General features: G+C 28.9%; 1 protein-coding gene and 3 non-coding genes across 4 annotated transcripts; 3 read left to right on the top strand and 1 right to left on the bottom strand.

Moving 5' to 3' along the window:
• The first annotated feature begins 4,238 nt into the window (after positions 1-4,238).
• Positions 4,239-4,390, top strand: LOC114756623 (small nucleolar RNA snoR145). Its single transcript, XR_003741488.1, has one exon. It is a non-coding gene; the product is annotated as a small nucleolar RNA snoR145 (small nucleolar RNA).
• Positions 4,391-4,473: 83 nt separating this feature from the next.
• On the top strand, positions 4,474-4,564 carry LOC114756621 (small nucleolar RNA snoR26). Its single transcript, XR_003741486.1, has one exon. It is a non-coding gene; the product is annotated as a small nucleolar RNA snoR26 (small nucleolar RNA).
• Positions 4,565-4,746: 182 nt separating this feature from the next.
• On the top strand, positions 4,747-4,835 carry LOC114756622 (small nucleolar RNA snoR27). The gene has a single exon (XR_003741487.1). It is a non-coding gene; the product is annotated as a small nucleolar RNA snoR27 (small nucleolar RNA).
• Positions 4,836-10,857: 6,022 nt separating this feature from the next.
• LOC114756602 (uncharacterized) lies at positions 10,858-13,928 on the bottom strand. The gene is made up of 3 exons (XM_028945550.1): positions 13,664-13,928; positions 12,400-12,727; positions 10,858-11,654 (listed from the first exon to the last, which is right to left on the bottom strand). Exons 1-3 carry the CDS (start codon positions 13,809-13,811, stop codon positions 11,444-11,446), a joined length of 687 nt encoding a protein of 228 aa, XP_028801383.1. The 5' UTR covers positions 13,812-13,928; the 3' UTR covers positions 10,858-11,443.
• Positions 13,929-20,246: the final 6,318 nt, after the last annotated feature.

Genomic DNA, 20,246 nt, shown 5'->3' with positions numbered 1-20,246 from the left:
TCTTAAGGATATACTAAAATTTTTTTTCTTAAATAGAAAGATATTAAAAAAAGATTCAAACCTTTTATTTTTTGCCAATTTAATTAATTTATGTTATAAAATGTGAAAGTAATGAACTAGTTAAATATAAAATTAAAAAACTGAAAAAAAATATTAACCAAATATATCCTTAAAAACTTTCTTCCATCATAATTCATCGTAAAATTCAAGAGTTACGACTTGCTTATGAAACTAAAAATTAGAGGTAAAAAAAAAATGAAAAGCCACAATTGTTTTGATGGTTCTTTATCCTAAGTAATAATCTTAGTTAATTAAATTGTACTAGAAACATTTAAAAGATGTTTCAAACCGTTTGGAAATAATTTCAGACTAATTAAACAGAGATAAAATTTCAATTGACTCAATAATTTAAGAAAAATAGTTATTCTTAAACTAAACTTGATAAATATTGAGTCAATCAAAATTTATTTTCAATTCAATTATGTTGTGATTTCAAAAGTAACATTATTGCTTATTTATAAATACACAACAATGATAAGTAATATTTTGGATTTTCAGAATCCTTTTCCTTTAATACTAAATCTGATTAAGGAAAGAAACTAAGTCTCATAATTAATTAATGATTTATATTAAGATTATAATGAATATTATTTTAATTTGACCAGCCAATGAAAATTATGGCTAATGATGTGACTCTCATAAGTATGAGTGTAAGTTTAGACTTAGCTATCAACATGAGGACTTATTGATAGGTATTACTTACGGTCCTAATTATAAAACCTCAATTATAATCTATAAATGAGATCTTATAATTAGAATCAGAAATAATATTTTATAAATAGCTTTATAAAATCTATCTAGCTTAAAACTTGCCCTGACCCAATTAGCTATAGAGACTCAAGAAGCTTTTGCATAATTGATTCAAAATTCAGGAGATTTTGTATAATTTAGGGGGGAAAAACTTTGACTAGTGAAAAAAAAAGATGTATTATAAGCTCACGAGATCTATAATGGTTATATAAGACTTAATTTATTTACTTAAGTGCATTGATTACCTTTATTATGTATTTGTCTGGGTAGCCAATGTTACTTGTGACTTGTGATAAAAGAAGTTAGATCGGAAATTAATTTTAGTTGACTCAGTATTTATGAAGTTAAGTTGATGAGTCACTATGTTTTTTTACTTTTTTCGAAAAAAAATCTTAAATATAAAACACTCGTAAGATAACCAATGACTCTTGCTTTAATAGAGGCAAGTATGGATAATTTTATTAATTGAATGTATTTTTTGATATGTGAGAATGAATTACAATTAACTTATATATAAAAATAGAGTCATATTTGATAAGCTATGGAGTCAATTAAAGTTCTATATTCTTTTTTAACAACATTAAAGCGTTATATTCTAAATTGAATTTTCTAAGTCTTATAACTTAATATGATTGGAAAAATTTCTTGTCCTAGTTATTGGGCATCCTATATTTTTTTCTTTTTCTTTTTTGGAAAATTTTAAATCCCAAATTCATTAAAAATAAGAATATTAAACTATACAATACTATTAACAAACATTTATATATTAAGGTATGGGAAACTTTTTCGGCCACACAAGGGAGGATAAATTTGGTGCTTTCTTTTGAGATTGTTAATATCTTATATATTGAAAAAGGCTTTGATACTTTCTTTTTAGAGATAAAATTTCAATATGCTTAATAATTTATCAAACAACTTAAGAAAAACAATTGTTCTTAAACTAAACTTGGAAAATATTGAGTCACTCAAAATTTATCTCCAATTCAACTATACTGTGGATGGCCCAAAAAAAAAATTCACTTATGTTGGGACTTGTGATTCTACAAAGTAAGGTTGCCTATTTATTATAAAATATATTAAATGAAATGGATTCTGAAAATCCAAAACATTAATTCTGATTAATGTGTTTTTGTATATAAATAGGCAAGGTCACTTTGTGAAATCACAAATCCCACCATAGTTGAATTGTTTTGCCATCCACAGCATGGTTGAACTGGGGATGAGTTTTGACTGACTCAATATTTATCAAGTTTAGTTTAAGAGAAAAATTATTTTTCTTAAATTATTTGATAAATTATTGAGTCAATTGAAATTCTATCTCCAAAACAATTTTATCAATCTAAAAAAAAGCACAAGTTCTTCTGCGTCAATCTCCCGGCCAAATGATAAAGGAATAGATTTTTCTAGTCCCCAACATATTCACTTGCAAATGTTTCGGTTAAATAGAGTCTCCTTTGGATAATTATTTTTCTCATTAAATTCTGTTTACAAAACCATTTTGGTAGGCAGTTAAGGTTTTGACGAATATTATAATACGTTAGAAAAAATGATGGAATTTTGTTGGAAAAAATGATTATAAGGATGCATAATAAGAACGCTGGATTTGTTGACAGACATTGTCGCCAAGGAAGCTTTCAAGTTGACGTCTGATCTTTCATTCCCCAATATATGTATTTTTTTTATTTGAGGTATTATCGGTATGAATACATTTTTTAATGAGGATTCAAATATTAGTTTATCATATTAGATTAACTCGTTCCACAATTCATCTTTTGTTATTAGAAAAACTGAATAAAAATAAAAAGTGGAGCTGTTATTATTTTTTTCCAAAAACATGATTATTTTATATTATAGAGTAAAATACTCTGACTATTCTTTCAATTTGTATCAATTACATATATCTTCCTTCTATTTTAAAAATATACAGTTTAATGTAATAGGTTAACATTATTTTTAAGTGAAATAATGTTATTCTAAAAATATTATTTTTATCTGAAATTTATATTAAAATAAATTTTACCTACTATTTTATCCTTCATTCTAATAAGTTTCTAAATTATATTTTTATAGTCACATAAATTTCATTCATTTAAGACAAACATAAAAGACTTGATTAAAAATTTAACTAATTTTTTCAATAAACATATATATAATTTGACTAAACATGTTTATAAATTTTTATAACAAAGATGTCTTTAAAAATTTTGAATTATAAATTTAAATAATTTATAAAATTTTTTAAACTTACATTATTTAAACATAACAAAAAGTATGTATTTGAGATATGTTTTTACAATTTAAAAGAAATCAAAGTAAATAATTTCTAATGAATGCCATAAAATATTAAAATTATAAAATTTTATGATTTAGATTAAAAGTAATAGATTTTATACCATATTAGAAATTTTAAAAATATACATATTAGAATTATTTTTGATTTTATAAAAAATATTTTTTAGAAAATATAAATGTCTAAATAATTATTAAGTTAAAAAGGAGTATTTTGATGGAAAAATAATTTAACATTAAACTTAACGGTCAACTAATGGTTTGAGTGGATAGAAATTAAATACTAAATATAAGAGTGAGATTTGTGTAACATATATTTTAATTGTAAAGGAGGTTTATATACGTTTTCAAAATAAAAAAAAATTTATACTTGAGATAAAATAAAAAGATGTTCGATGTATTTTACTCAAAATTCAACATGAATTATGTTATCACTTATCAGATTAATGAACTAGTCATGTGGCTGGTCGAGTTAAGAATTTAGTAATTGAATGTAGACTGTTATTAAGATATTTTAGAAAGTAATATTTTTTCTATTTTTTCACTGCAGTTTGAATTATTCATATTAAATTTTAGTGATTTAAATTTGTTTTTATATATTTTATATAAAATAATAATTTTATAAAATACTTAAAAAAGAAAACAGAAAACCAGGAGAAAGAAAGGAAACAAGTGGGGAGACGGATCAGGCCCAAAAATCCACCTTTATATAAGGAGTCCACTGGCCGACTCCTAGCGTTCTGGTAGTTAGGGTTTCGAATCATTCGTCTCCGCCCTTGCGGCTTTCTCTTTGATTTAGTTGTCTTGGTTCAATTTCAATTCCGGAAAAAGTTTTAGATGTGATGAAGAAGTAAACCATTGATTACTTGGTCGTTTTCGTGGCGATGAGGCAAGATGAAGATGATTCTTTACATATGGTTCGTATTCACTGAGCATCGATCTGTTTAGTATTACCTTTTTCTCATTTTTATCAACGAAGGACCTATGGAGGAGGCGCTATGATTCAGTGTGCTTTTATCCAAGTTTGCCTTCGGAAATAGCACCGAAATCTGATCGCTCACCAATTCCCTGATTCGTTGGTGGGGTTAATGTTCGTGTCTGATTTTCGCACATTTTTATGCAACTCTCTATTTTCCTTGATGCGAAGGTCCCAGCAGGGGAGCGAATTACTCTTACAGTGAGGCTCCTCTAACTATTTATTTCAAAGCCCTTCGCAGATTTAATAGCCGAATCGTAGGATGCCCAGAATGTTTTGATTTTTGGTGCATCTGGAACCCTCGGCTAAATGTCAACCTCGTTTTAATGTCTCTCTCAAATGTTTTCTGGCCATCTCTCCACATTTTATTGGCGTATGAACTTTGGAATTTTGTTTTACCAGCATCAGTGATGAATACTCTAAATTGTTATCCTTGCACTTTGATTGCCAGTGAAGAATCTTATGGGGAATGATCATTCTGAGATGCCATTTCATTTGTAAAACATTACTCTAAAAAGCTAAGCTTTTGCAGATTATCTGTCATAAGATTATTTGAATTTTCCCAGTGTTTCTATCTCTATTAACATATATAGTTATACGGACTACTACCGTCTATTTATCGATCTTTCTCTGTTTCGGTTTATGCTTAAATGTACTCGGCTTTCATTTACTATGGATCCGTGATGCTACAATGAAACTGCGTTATCTATCTGAGTTCCGAAAAGGGATTGAAGATAATGATGATATGCTGAGATCTACTGTTAGGATTTGAGTTACTTTGGCTAAACAAAATGCTATACTTGGTTTCTCCGCATATATGAACGCATTGTGGGTATTATTGATCTCCACATTTTTAGTGTTAAGGATTTCTTTTTTTTTTGTTTTTAATATCTTCACAAGAGGAAGACAACTGTTCTTGAGTGTGATGTTGAAGATGCATTTCGTATGAAGATCATATAGGCATCATGGAGATGCATTATGGAAAACTTGAGGCAAAAGTGATTGCAAAGTCCTTTTGTAAATAGTCAATTTTAATTAAGGCAAAAGTGATTGCAAAGTCCTTTTGTAAATAGTCAATTTTAATTAAGGCTCAACTCATTTTGCATTGTTGATCTTTTTTTCAAGGTACTTGAGATTTTCTATGGTTTTATAGTAGTTCTCATGCTAAGGTTTTATATCTATCTATCTGAGTTCTAGAGAGGAATTGACGTGACAACTCCTGTTAGATATGATATGACATGGTCCTACTATTGAAAACTTAATCAGTTAAAAAAGTTGATTGGATATTGAATCAGTGCAGATAGTGGGACGGTAACACAAGAGTTTGGTCATTTATAATAAAAAAATAAAATAATATTCATAAATGATAATTAGTCAACAAAATACAAAACTACAAAAGTAATTTAAATATTTAATTATATTAAACTAACATAAAAAAAAGTACATATCTTCATCACAGCTGAAATAAGAGCACATATCTGAGTATATATGTACATGAAAAATTAAAAACGACAGCCAAGTTGCACGACCATCTATTAAAATTCAACTCCTGTCATATGGTAAATTCAAGGAAAAATTGAGAAGGACCTAAAAAAATTAATATTTTTGGAGAGAGATTTTAAAAATTGTAATTAATTTGAAGGACTAAAAATTTAAATATGAATTTACAATTATGAAATTATCCCTAGTTAAATCCCTACATTATTTCTAAGATCAATCTCAATATTTGACTATCAGTCATCAATTGAAATATAAATTTATAATTACTAAATTGCCCCTTATTAAAATTAAAAACTAAATACAGCAATTAACAAAAAATAGTCTTATTTTTTAGTCATTCATATTTGCATCTACTAGCCTTTTATTCTAATATAGCTGGAAAATTTTTCAGCTTGCACAACTGCGATTTTGCCCCTCATTCCGATGTGGTTGGAAAAATTATTAGTAAAGCTTAGGTTACGAAGAGGTACTATTTACTTATTTTCATATTTTGGTTAACACAAGGAACTATATTTATATTTATCTAAGAAGCTTTGTATATGTAGTGTGATTGTATTCATATGTATGTATAGTTGGGATTGAATGAAGGCACAACTATATACTTTTATATTCATCCAAAAAGTCTTTATATAGAGGCGATGAGAAAATTAAAAAACATTCGGTACAAATAAATTAAAAGAGGGAAAATAATGTTTAGAATATACATACCGTCCAATAAATAGTCTGCTAGTTGATTCTTTTTAATTTGTCTTCTTTGTTTTGGATTCACAAGAAGACAATTGCTATTGATAAAAACTTTGGGTTCATCAAAAAGAGATAGAGAGAGAGAGAAATAGAGAAATCAAGTTCAATTGATAATTAACTGTCAAATTGAGATGGGAGGGTGTTGGAAATAATATAGGGATTTAATAAGGGATAATTTGGTAATTGTAAAATTTTATTTTAATTTTTGGTCTTTCAAATTAATTATAATTTTTAAGATCCCTCTTAATAAATACTAATTTTTTTAGGTCCTTCTCCCTAATTTTCTCTAAATTCAATTCTATCACTCTCTTGAGTGGACTCGTCCTCTTTTTTCCCCCCTTTATGTTAACTCCTTATCAACATTTGTTATTTTGTCCCACTCTTACAAGGTAACCCTCGTAGTTGTTTTCATCTCACATGTTTATTATTTGTGATATTATCCAAATTTAGTCTTAAATATCTTGTATGCATCCAATAACTTCTACATCCTTTTTTACTATCTTCTTAAATCTTCAAACAATAATTATTATGTCATTAGTAAGTATACTAAACAACACATTAAAATCCATAGCATTCAATTTCATTTTTTCACATAAACCCTAAACTTATAAATACGCTATTGTAAATTTCCTAACTTCACTTGTTAGAGGGCAAAATATGAAATTGTTACAATTAAGTTGTAAATGTATTAATTCTTCTTATAAATTGTCTAACTTAAATTGTAACACTCTTAAATATCAAATTTCTTTTTTTTTATGAGATCAAATTTCTATATTCATCAATTTGTAAATGTACTAATTTTTCTTGTAAATTTTCTAACTTTAATTGTTAGACTACTAAATATCAAAATGCTACAATGAATTTCTAAATGCACATAATCTTTTTTTAAATTCCTTAACTTCAGTTGTTTAACAAAGCTTTAATGTTCTTTTAATGAGTTGTCATCTTCCTACTTCTTTAATAATATATTCGATTCTAATTATAAAATTTCATTTGTAAACTATAAACAAAATCTTATAATTAGGATCAGAGATAATGTATCAAAAGTAATTCGATATTCTCTTTATAAGTCCACACCACAAAACAATTATTGAAATAATATAAGAGAATCTTTATTCTGATTACGTATATTATTTGCAATAAAGAGAAGTTTTCATAAATGTGATTTATAATATGAATTGAAATTAATTAGGCACTTTTGAACATATATTTTGCGTTAAAATTTTATTAAGAATTATAATGAAGAGAATTTCTTAAGGATATATTAAGTTAATATTTTTTAGGCATTTTAATTTTATACTTAATTGGTTTATTATTTTCTTATTTTATAATATAAATTAATTGAGTTGGCAAAAATGAAAAGATTTGAATTTTTTTTAATATCTTTCTATTTAAGAAAAAATTTTAGTATATTTTAAAGAATGTTACACATGTATTTTTTTTGGGTACCTCTTTCGTATTGTATCAACTGGTATTAAAGTTTGATTTTTGCTTCTCTTCCACTCTCGTTAAAAGTTAAAACCTTTCAAAATCAATCACTTTAATATTTCCAATATACATCAATTGGTATTAAAGCCACATTTCCTTCTTTTTTAACTCTCATATAAGCCTTTCAAAAACTTGTTTTGACCTACCCATCCTGTATTAATTGGCATTAGAGCTAAATTTCTACTTTACCTCTACTTGCACAAACATTTTAAAATCAATTCCCTTTTACTTACCCTGCAAAGTTTTTTTTTTTAACTATTTGAGAAATTTATTTTATTTATTTTGAATTCTAAATCCATAAAATACTGTTATATTGATATTTGAAGATGAGCTTGTTGTTGTTTTTTGCAAATCGATATGACAACCCAAGCCAGATGAGTCTAGTAGAACTAACTATATTTGTAAGTAGTACAACAATAAATTTCTTTTTATACATTTAATTGCATTAACTAATAATTAAGATACTTTTATGATACAAACAGTTATATGAAGGGGTGATGGGCTAGGCTATATGTGACAAGCTCCTAAGCAATTTAGGGAACTAACGCTGCCTTTTACATGGCGTGACCTTGCTCAATAAGAGCCGGATTTAACAGCACAAGATTCTAATTTTGATATGTTCAACTTAGGTTGTTTGCTTTCATAAGTTTTTATTCAGAAACACTTGATTGGGAAGGGAAGTTGCTTCAAAAAAATATCCTAGAAGGTCAAAGGGAATATTAGATTGGACTTCAAACAACGATGAGTTTAGAAGCGTGATTGAGGAGATGATAAAATTAAATACTGATACTAGGTGTATACGTGATTTGGTTTTGAATTTGTTTGATTTGTATAGAATTTGACTGACAAAATAAATTGTGTTTTAATGGTTTTTGGGATTACAATGAATGAAAACATATTACATTCCTTATTTTAGATTCCTGAAAAAGCACTAAGACTTTTATGCGTGGCTAGTGACTTTTTATGCTAAAAAGAAAAAAAATATAAAGACTTTTAATGATCATAATAACGAGTGGCGCGAACTTATTAGGGTCGAGAGAAGTCCATAGTGGGATACCAAGGATCCATTGTTCAAAAATTTGTTTTAGACAGATGATGATGATGGTCGAAGAATACTTTGTTATTTGAATAATATTGCTGACCTGGTTATAATAGAAGTTTATATTTTCACCTTAAGAGTTGGCCTATAGATCTTCGGGTAAAAATTTTAAAAATTGAGAGAAAAATACGGGTAACAAATTAAAAATTGAGAGAAACTATAAGTACCTGCAAGATGGTTTTCTCAAAATACTAATTAGTCATATGTTTCTCTGGTACTCTATTTATAAGATATAGAGAGAAAATTTTTATAGGAATATACAATTTTATCATTTATTTACTATTATGTTGATTTTGTTCTAATAGGATATAATAAATATGGATAAATAGGATGAGACGAGTACAACGTAAGCAATTTTTATAGGAATATATAATTTTATCATTCATTTAATATTATATTAATTTTGTTTTAACAGGGTATAATAAATATTAAATGTGGATAAATAGGATGAGAGGAGTATAACCTAAGCTTTTGCGGCGCGCATTACGATTTGGGCTGTTGGGATTTTGGGCCACAAAGGTATTCTAGCCCATCTACTTATAAGGCTCAATGTTTTGATGAGTTTATGTCCAAGATGGAGTTTTTTTTTGGTTGGACGAAAGAAATTGATTTTTATTAATCACAACAAATTATCACACTCACTAATTCAGAATTAAAAAATAAAAAAAAAATAAATTCAAATTATTATAAAATAAGAGTCTCTGTTTTTTTTTTATGAAGATTGATTTCGAATTGAATTTCTTTAAAATTTAAAATTAGTCATTTGAAAAAAAATTTGTGGCGTTTGCTTGATTCTTCTCCATGGCTTTCAAATGTAAGGTTCAATGATATCATGAGTAGTACACCCTGTGTGGCCTTTGAAGTTGTCCATTTTTAGACCTTACAGTGCAGAAGTCTTATGTTTGGAGTATAGGCAAGATAACAAATTTTCTTATGTGGTAGTCCTGCATTTTGGGAGTGAACTAAGTGTACTATATTACCTTATATTTCAGTTTCTTGTTTTGGGTGGTTTTCAATGTGAAATTTATTTTTATGTTTCCTTTAAGCTACATACGGCAAATATTTTTTGATGCCCAAAAAGAATACAGTAAACATTTTTATATTGATATATACAAAAGTTTATTTTAGTTATTTTTTTATCAGTAGTGAACTAATATTTATTGGATACATGGGGAAGTAAAGTCTAGTTAGAGAAACAAAAAGGCTTACACTTTCACATAATAAATAAAAGTCCTTTATTTTTGGCAGAAGATTGAGTTTGGAATTTAGATTCTTTAAAACGAAAAATTTACAAAGATATTTCTAAAATAAAAACATATGCAAAATAGAAGAAATAATCATTTAGAAAAAATGATTTCTTTATTACTCTCTCTATCATCATATATACAGTTGCAATGAGGGGGGAAAAAATCAAAAGTGAAGGTTTAACCAAATGAAAGAGAGCATAATAAATGGCTCAATAAGATGAGTGGTGCTATTCATTTCTTCATGACTTATAATTCTTTCTATGCTTTCTATACTTTTGATATTTTCTCAATTGGCAATTGTATCAATGAAAAGATATATAAGCCCTTGACAGTGGAGAAATTAAACCTCCACAGCATATTAAATTACCAACTGACTGCTGCCAAATGGATTCCTGCACATCAATTTAATTACGTAGTAACCCTTCATAAAGGAACCTTAATGAGTCCTCCACAAGTCTAAACTTAATCTTAATAAAATCATAAGACATGAGAATTTCCTACGTTCCAAACTCTTGTGTCTAGGCATTTCAAACATTTATATCACTCTTATCAAGTTAAGGACAAAGTCCGAACTTTTTGGCCATATTAAAGAGAGGATTTGTTTGGGAGAAAAAAAAATCATGAAGCCCTTCATTGCTCTCAAGTTTCATACGTATCATTTGATTATCCAATTGAATAACACACGTAATGAGAAAATGCAAATATTACAGCAAATAACGCAAGTCATACTGATATCAATGAAACGGCACACTACTTTGCTTTTGAATGATAAAAATTGCATACCATAGTGATCTGTCAAATTACAGAGAGGTCAGTAGCTGTATATGAACTTACTATTTAAACAAGAAAGAAAGGAGTAATTACAGATGTGATTGACCTTGAAATTAGTTCGCTCTGGTTCACGGTGGGTCACCCAACCTGCTTGTGTATTGCATGAGGAAATAGTATTTTCCATCCAAATTTTGACAAAACAAATCATGAGAACATGAAATTGCTCAAAATATTAGGGGAATATACTTTTGACTCAGGGTGGCCAAGTGGAAACTGGACACTCCACGGGGGGTTGAATGACACACTTCAATCAAAAATGGGGAAAAACTAATTTCAGACAAGCACATGAGGGTAAACTATAGAAAGAAACAAAGCAATTCATCCACCAACTGCCCCTTTAGATTTGGAAATCAAGTTTCCACCCACTATTAACTAGACTAAGCTGATCAAATCTCTGTATTGCAAGTAGCAACAGTGGCAAAGCCCAGAAGCTTCAAAATAGCAGGCCATGAATGATTCTCATGGGGAAATGATTTTCCTGTGGGAGTGCCCTCCAAAAGAGCTTAGGTCTCCATCATGATCATGATCATGGAAAATTAGGGTCAGAACTCCTACCAAACACAGCACTGAGCCAACAAGAAGTTTGTCATACCGCTCCACCCAATGAAACTTTAGCTGACTGGCCCCATAGAATGACAACGCCACAAGTGACGTCATCACAGTTATAGTGCTGTAAAAGCCACATCATGAGTGAAGCTTGATAACAGGGGAACGTATCCAAACATGACTTGCACACTGAATAGACATTTTAGAATTTAGCACAATATGCTCTATAGAGCTTGCTAGTGTAAATGAAACTTTGAGGCTTTCCTTGAAACAATAGGCAAGTGTTAAAGCAATAAATGACATACTAATGGATCAAGTGCGTCACCGATTTATGGTCTCTGAAATGTCAGAGTGAAATAGGGAATAAGATGTGTGTGTGTGTGTTGGGGGGGGGGGGTTGAGATTAGAAGGAGGCATGCTATCAGCGTGTCAATGGAAGGGTTCTCTAGCCTCTTGAATGCTAGAGAAGGGCAGTCAATCATTTTCGTCTATGCTGCTTATGTTTATACTCTATAGCTTTAATCTCTCAGTTCTTTACTCCATGACTTCTGCTGATTAGAGGAGACCTCAGCTTGGCTTGTATAAATAATACAAGAATTACAAGGGGCTCCATGATATTTGATCAATGTCATTCATGTATCCGTTGTATGGACATCAAAACACAAATTTTCATGAAATAGAAGGCAGTTCAATTTTCTTTCCACAAGTCTATGGTAGGGCCAATATCATAAATGATCACTTAATCAAAGTCAGATTTTCAAATAAACACATTAATTAATCACATATTGACAGAAGAGATAGAAGCATCCTCCAATTATATACGCATAAATAACAGAAGCAAAATCTTAATGAGTAAAGAAAAAGGAAACCTGAGAAGCAGCACTATAATGGCAAGAACCATCATGGAAGATGAATTTCCAACAGCAAGAAATACTGGAAGTGTTGTTGCACAAGGAGATAATGCAGGAACAAGAATGAGTCCAGCAACAGCCATTTTCTCCATGGGTTGGTTGTGAGAATGACTATGGCCACCCTTTCCAGACAAAAACAACAGAACATAACCACCACCAAGAAATATGAGCAAAACTGAAGCAAGCTTATGCACTGTTTCTTCACCAGCAATAGTATTTGCCATGGTGATTGCCGTAATCCCAAGAAGTGAAGTGGATATTACATGCAAAATTGCTCCAAGTGCAGCTGAAAGAATAAAATGACAAAGTAAGGATATTGAGAAGCAATCTGTAAATAATCTTCGAAATCATGTTTGCACTTGTCAGATGACGCCAGGCAACAATCAGTTGATACAATCCATTTAAGGCCCTTCAGCATGGGCATTTTTCTCCATGATGTTAGCTATAACAAGAAAAAATAAGAACCTTCGATATAATATGTTTCCTTTCATTTTTACATAATAAGAAACCTGATAAAGTGAGAGATTGCAGCTGTGCAGCAACCATATAAAATCAAAGGAAAAAAATTACAGAACAAAAGCACAAGAGTAAAATATTAGTACACTTGATAGTAGGACCTCAGTTGAGTACTGTCTTTTAGCAAGATAGAATAGCAATATTTAACAGTATTCACTATGTTAGATTCTAAAATTGTCGGTCATAAGCTATGGGATATTAGAAGTAAAATATTTACCGAATTAAATCAAACATAGGGCACCCAATTATATCGGGTCAAAATAAAAAAATAATAATACTAAGAATAAAGATATGGAGGTTCATCAGAAACCCATCACCAAATTTGACTATAATTACAGAAATCAAGCCACTTGAAGAGGACATTAACTCATCGATGTTGCTTTTATTCAATCCAGTTTCCCTCCTCAATAAAAAAAATAATGCTTGTAGAGGTCGGTCGAAGAAAATCGTAATTCCGAGATCCTCATAAAGACTAGCACATATAACGTACAAAATTTTTGAAAAAAAAAAAAGGAAATACACTGATTGAACATTGCCGAAAACAGAACACAGACCAGTCCAAATGTATTCAACACAACTTCATATTAAGACCCCAATTTCCCACGATTTTTCGGGCAACAGGAAAGCAGGAACGATAACTTCTTTACAAAATGAGATCTAAACACGAAATTCAAGCAGGTCCGAGATCAGGAGTGTAGAGACGTACTGACGAGCACAGTGCGAGAGAGAGTCCATTTCTGGGCGCGACCAACGATGGAGAAAGGAAGCCAGTGGGTGGGAATGAAGGAATGTAGGATCGAAACAGTGGCGATTCCACCAATAGTTGAGAGATCTTCGGCGGTGAAACTATCCATAACAAACCGATAATTTTCGCAGAAGAAGCGAAATTATAAAGCGGAAATTTTCTACCTCCTGAGATCTCCAGGGGAACTTTTGCAGCTTCGACGCCTTTCCATCACCGGGAAGCTGGAAGGAATCAATATTATATGGTTTTCCACTTTTTTTTTTTTTTGGGGCTCAGAGCAATAGTATTGCATATTACTCATCTATTTTATTTATCAATTTTAAAATATCATTACTCAGGTACGAGTATTTCATATTTTTTATTAACTCCATAAAATTATTTATAAGAGAATTTTTGAATAAAAAAATAAAAGTCACTGACAAATGTACGTACCCCCCTCTGTTCTTATAGCAAGAGAAAAGATTTTTTTAATCCTTCTATAAGTGACACCATTCAATAATATAAATATCTTATTTTACTCTCAATTTATTGTTCCATAAATTATTGTTAAAGTTTATATATTAATATGAATAAATTTGAAAAGTATTACCTCCACTCTTTAATATAAGACTTTGTTTAACTTTTATTTTGATTCTAAATATATAATCTCACTCTACTTTGTCTTTCATATTTGTATATATTTTTTAAGATAATCTATCTAATAACAGTAATTCTAGTCAATACACTTTATTAGTAAGGATATTTTAAAAAAATAATAATTATTTATTATAAATAACTAATTTAACTTATTTTTTTAATTTTCTTAAATTAGTTAACTAATTCTTATATTTAAAATAGAAGATGTTAATAAGATTAAATGTTTTCCTTAGTTCAACTAAAATATGTTAAAAATAATCTACAAATAAGTCAGAGGAATATGTATATTAAGAAAACGGAGTAAACTTACCTCCGGGTGCTTTTGGCCCATTATATCCCGTTATCCTATCAATAAGAACCATCTGTACAATATTTACCCATAATCGTACACGGCGTTTGTCCCCTCTATCATCTCCCTTCGTTATTTTCACCAGTCAAAGGACAAAACTCAAAATAAACGTGAGAGGCTTGTGGGAGACAAGGAGGATAAGCTAAAATTTCCACCATACGATGATTCTGATTCAGACGACAAGCATGGGTCAACAGCAAAAGTAGCAGTGGTCATTTTGAATGTGAGAACTTGTGGGATGAGCGTCGTTAACGATGATGTGTAAGTATTGTACATATGGGCCTTAATGATAGGATAACTGGTTGTATTGGACATAAGCACCTGGAGGTACGTTTTCGGAATTTTTGTCGAAAACCTATAATCAATACAAGATTTTACCTAAATTCTATCCGGTGGAAATTATCTACTAAAATATTATATTGAAAATCATTTACATGAAGAATGATTTTAATTTTACAAAAAAATGTTGCTTTTGTTATGAATAAAGAAGAATAGAGAAGAATCATACAAAGGAGATAAGAGAGAGTTTTTCTCATTCCATTCAAGAGTATACAATACATTATACATGGCCTCTATTTATAGGCACAGCTTTACATCTTTGATAGAATCTACAGATTACATGATAATATGAGATAATTGTATGATATAGAGATAATGGGAGATATTAGAGATTATAGGAGATATAGAAGATAAAAGGAGATATATGGACATCCACAAAGATATTATTATATTCATAACACTCCCCCTTGGATGTCCAATATATATGAATGTGCCTCGTTAAAAAACTTCAACTAGGAAAAACCCTATGGGATAAAAATCTAGCGAAAGAAAAAGAGTACATCATTCATTGATACACTATACAATGCTGCCTCATTAAAAACTTTGCTAGGAAAACCCAGTAGAACAAAACCATAGATAAGGAAAAAAGAGTACAGCGTGTATCAACTCCCCCTCGTGACAACATCAGTTGACATCTTGGAGCCTGCAAAGTCTAATATAACGAACAACCCTTCCAAATATTGTAATTAGATAAAAACGTCAAATATGAATTTCATAATCTTCTAAACATTATGAGGTGAATAGTCCTTTTATAGTTTACCCACATGTGGATCATGCTGTGATCTCTTAACATGAAAATCAAACAGAAATACTTTATCTACATAGCCAGTAAAATTAGTTGTGGGTACTTTCAGATATCCACAGTATCCTTTAAATGAAAAATATTCTTAATTTCGCTCCATCGTCTTTATATTAGCGACAAACTATATCATGCTAACTAGCAAATGATATATTGAGTTATGTGTGGCTAGATAGATACATATGTGCTCTAGTGACACTAAAGCATGGTACTTCTGGACCAAGTATTTGTTCATTACCTTCTAGAGATCTAAATCGATCTTTAATCCATATCTAAAGATCTTGCAACTACCAAAACACATAATGGATGTTACTTATCTGCATAATGGATGTAATTTATCCATATGTATTCTTCTTAAAGCTTTTATTTCAAACTTTTTCTTTAAGTAATTTGCAGTTTTTGAAAACTCATCAGGAGTTGTGATACTATCATTATAAATAGTATTGATAACAGACTCATTTTGAATCTTTTCATAAACAGACAAGTTGGAATAAGTTTACAACATTCCTTCAGTTGATATTAACTACATGTGTCTCATATAGAGACTTATTTCAATGATGTTCTTGAGAACATAATTGTATGCTTCTAGAAACTTAAATCCTTCAAGAATTTTTATACATTATGATTCATATCTATTCATGTATTGGATCGTTTATATTTATACAAGAATTTGAATCCTTCTGGGATTCACATATAATTTCACTACATAGTGGGTCACTATATTTCTAGACGCATATGAGATTTTATCAAACTGCCAGATTGATAATATACATAAAAATTTTAATTCACCCCAAGATTCTTTTTCTCTTTTCTTGTACAAATACCCCTTACATTTCAGGTGTTTGGGTTAGAGATACACAAATCTCCTCTTATAATGTTGCGTCTTTTCTTTTCTGTTGGCCAATCATTTTTCTATCTATATCTCATAACAAATTTATATATAAGATCCTCACTTGATCATGTGATATCATCAATCAAATTATTGTTGACAATTTTATTCCTTTGTCGGTCCCGTTTTCTTTTATGACATAATATATCGAGATCTCTTTATTGCTTTCAGACACTTAAACCTCTTCAGGGGTCAAAGAGTTATGTCTTAATCTCTTTTGCAATTCATGCCTCCTTAGTATGATCATCATTATCATTTGCTCCTTTTTCTTTTCTTTTGGAATCGATCATAATATCATGCTTTTAACATGTCTTCAAGAATAGGAGCATTTTTAGCCGGAATATAAGAATTAAAAATTCTCATTTGGGTCAATAATTGCATCTAGCAGACATTAGTAATGTTTTACAAATGCAATACTTCATGAACTTCTAGTTCATACTACTATATTTGAAGATCTACATTTGATAATGAAAGTACATTCTATGTTTTCTCTTTTCCAGCTATACATTTTCTCCCCCTCATATTGGGAATATACAATGTAGGTCTCCCAAATCCATAAATTTCTTTTAGAAACATTATTTTGTTTCATTTAGAGACAAACAAAAATAAGGAGGTTCTTATCCAACATTGATCCCAACTTACTTTTAATATCCCCCTATGTCCATTATTACGATGGAATAATAAATATTGCATATTCTAAGATGAAAAATGTCTGACTCCTGACCAAAAGCCAAATATAATGGGAGAATTCACAATACATTGTTGGCTTGATGCATTTATGTGCAAAAATATATAAAATCAATCATCCCAACACTCAAGTAGGAATTATGTTCTCATAAACTCTGATCTAACTACTTATGGAGGCTTTTACTAGGCATATAATTATCAGCAACGTGAGGAACAATTACTAGCAATCTCAACAAGAATCGTATTGATTTCATAATCAAGAACTTATGTACTTAATGTAATTATCTGAACATATTTGCAAACTTCAGGTTGCAAGTTGATCATAAACACCTGTGACCATTTTATAGATGCATCTTTCACTTATAGAGTATTACTTTGGTCTACATGGTGTCTAAATGGGCCCATATATAAATCTGATACATTATAAATTTGTACGGATCCGATTTTGAGCATAGCTAGTGATGTTCTCTATGAGAACAAACAACACATAAAAATTCTTGAATCACATATCATTTTAAAGAATCTTCTAGTTCTTTAATAAATGACAATGCACATTTTTTTATGATATTTTGCATCATTATGATCCGGGATGATCTGACCGGTCATGCCAAACTATGAATGCATAAACTTCTGGTTTATTGTAAAATTATTCTCAATTATTGGTAAACTTCTTATTACCATGTTATATTATTTATTTTTTTTCCTTAATATTCCATAAGGAATATGTTATCAATTATAGATTTTATCTTCAGGATAATAAATAATGATATAACTCTTCTAGAGCATTAGTTTTTATCTTATACCCAAATGGTAGAAACCTGTGTACTCATGGAAGGTTGAGCGCTATTGGCTCTTCTGGAGCTTTTTTCAAAAGGAACATGAGATATAAGGAATGAAATTAATATTAATAATAACAAATTCCATCTAACATGATTCACACTTGTATTTCAACAATTTCAACAATCTCCCCCTTAAGTATGAGTCATATAAATATATTTTTCTTATTTCTGTATTTCAAATACAATGAATAATATATAGTAAGCTAATAACATATCTTTAACTTGAAAATCCAAATGCTTCCTGATTCATATATAATAATAGATTTAAATCTAATTGAGCTATCACTTTAAAACCCTTTAATAAGCAAATATTCTAATATAAATGTTTGTGGGTCATAATTTTTCATTATCAATTTCTTTTCTGCCCACAAAAATAATGAGGGGAACTAAATTAGTTATTCAAGAACTATATCAATTTTGTTACTAGTTCTTCATGAACTATATCAACATTTTGCTATTAGTTCTTCTGAAACTATATCAATCTTTTGTTATTAGTCCTTCTGGAACTATATCAATTTTTTGATTACATATAGTTCTTCAAAAAAAAATGCTATATATAGTTCTTCAGGAACTAAAATATATTATTATATCACTATATGGTATATTTCACTTTTGTTATACTTTTTTTTCCCTCAAAATATGAAGTATTTTTTTTTAACAAAATATATATTTTCTCGATATTTAGTTATTCAAAAACTTTATTTCTTTGTATATATTATGTGATGCTTCAAAACTTATTCATAAATTTATAAATTCAACAAAAAAAATCTATAAGGATCATTTGTGTCATTAGTCTTCAAGACTTGAACCAAAAGGAAGATTTGAACTAAAAGGAAGATTTGAACCATAAGCCTTCAGAACTATTTATAAGTCATTAGTCTTCAAGACTCTATATTGAAAATTATATATATTTTTAAAGATCATTTGTGTCACTTAATATTTAAACCATAAGCCTTCAGGGTTTTAAAAACATCATAAGTTATTATTTTCATGTCATTCAATAATATGAGTGTAATGGTTGCTGGCCATTTAGTAATAACAAAATTATAATATTAATAAATATCAAATTGAATGTCAAAAATATATGAGAATAAAATAAAAATAAAACTTGAATTTCAAATTAATTAAATGTAACATAAAAAAAAAAAGATAAACTCTTTTATCAATACATCCTTCACTATATAGTCATTAGTTTTCTGGGGCTATATTATTTATAATTCTAATTATCATAATTTTTCTTTTATAAACAAACCATATAATGATCCTTCTCATAATCAAAACTATATGGCTTCAAGCCATTTAATAAAGAAAATAAAGATACATGATATCTAGCTATTTAATTTCAAAATAAAAAAAAATTAAAGATATATGGTTTCTGACCATAAGATAAAACTTTGATATTATATGGCTTCAAGCCAATTAATAACAAAATTAAATATTTATGAATTCTTGTCATAAGATAGAAAATCAAAATTATATGAATACGAACCATTTAAGAAGATATAGAAAAATTAAATATATATAAATGACTTCTGGTTATAAAATAGAAAATTCAATACGATATATATAAATAATAAAAAAATTAAATATATATGGCTTCTGGCCATAAAATAGAAAATACAAATTATATGGCTTCTAGCCTTTTAATGAGGTAAAAAAAAAAAAACTCAACTATCTATGGCTGTTGGCCGTAAGATAGAAAATCAAATTTATGTGACAACTAACCATTTAATAAGATAAAACAAAATTATATATATATGGCTTCTACCCATAAAATAGAAAATTCAAATTACATGGCTTCTAGCCATTTAATAAGACAACAGCAATCAAATATATATGGCTTCTAGCCATAAGATAGAAAATTTATACGTAAATACTTCTAGTTATTTAATAAGATAAAATATCAAATATATATGACTTCAAGTCATTTAAAAAAAATAAAGAATTAACCATATATATATGGCTTCTAGCCATAAGATAAAAACTCAAAGTTGTATAGCTTCTGG

This window comes from Neltuma alba, unplaced genomic scaffold (genome assembly GCF_004799145.2).
Source record: "Neltuma alba isolate B1F8T4 unplaced genomic scaffold, ASM479914v2 tig00010438_pilon, whole genome shotgun sequence".
Classification (NCBI taxonomy): Eukaryota; Viridiplantae; Streptophyta; class Magnoliopsida; order Fabales; family Fabaceae; genus Neltuma; species Neltuma alba.
This window is presented reverse-complemented; position numbering and strand designations above follow the sequence as displayed.

Bases quoted from the DNA above. Each gene is read 5' to 3' on its own strand.
- LOC114756602 (XM_028945550.1), bottom strand. From the start codon at position 13,811: ATGGATAGTTTCACCGCCGAAGATCTCTCAACTATTGGTGGAATCGCC. The intron at 12,728-13,663 runs GTACGTCTCTAC...TTATTCTTTCAG, and splicing joins CTCTCGCACTGTGCTCGTCA to CTGCACTTGGAGCAATTTTG. The intron at 11,655-12,399 runs GTTTCCTTTTTC...TGGCTTTTACAG, and splicing joins ATTATAGTGCTGCTTCTCAG to CACTATAACTGTGATGACGT.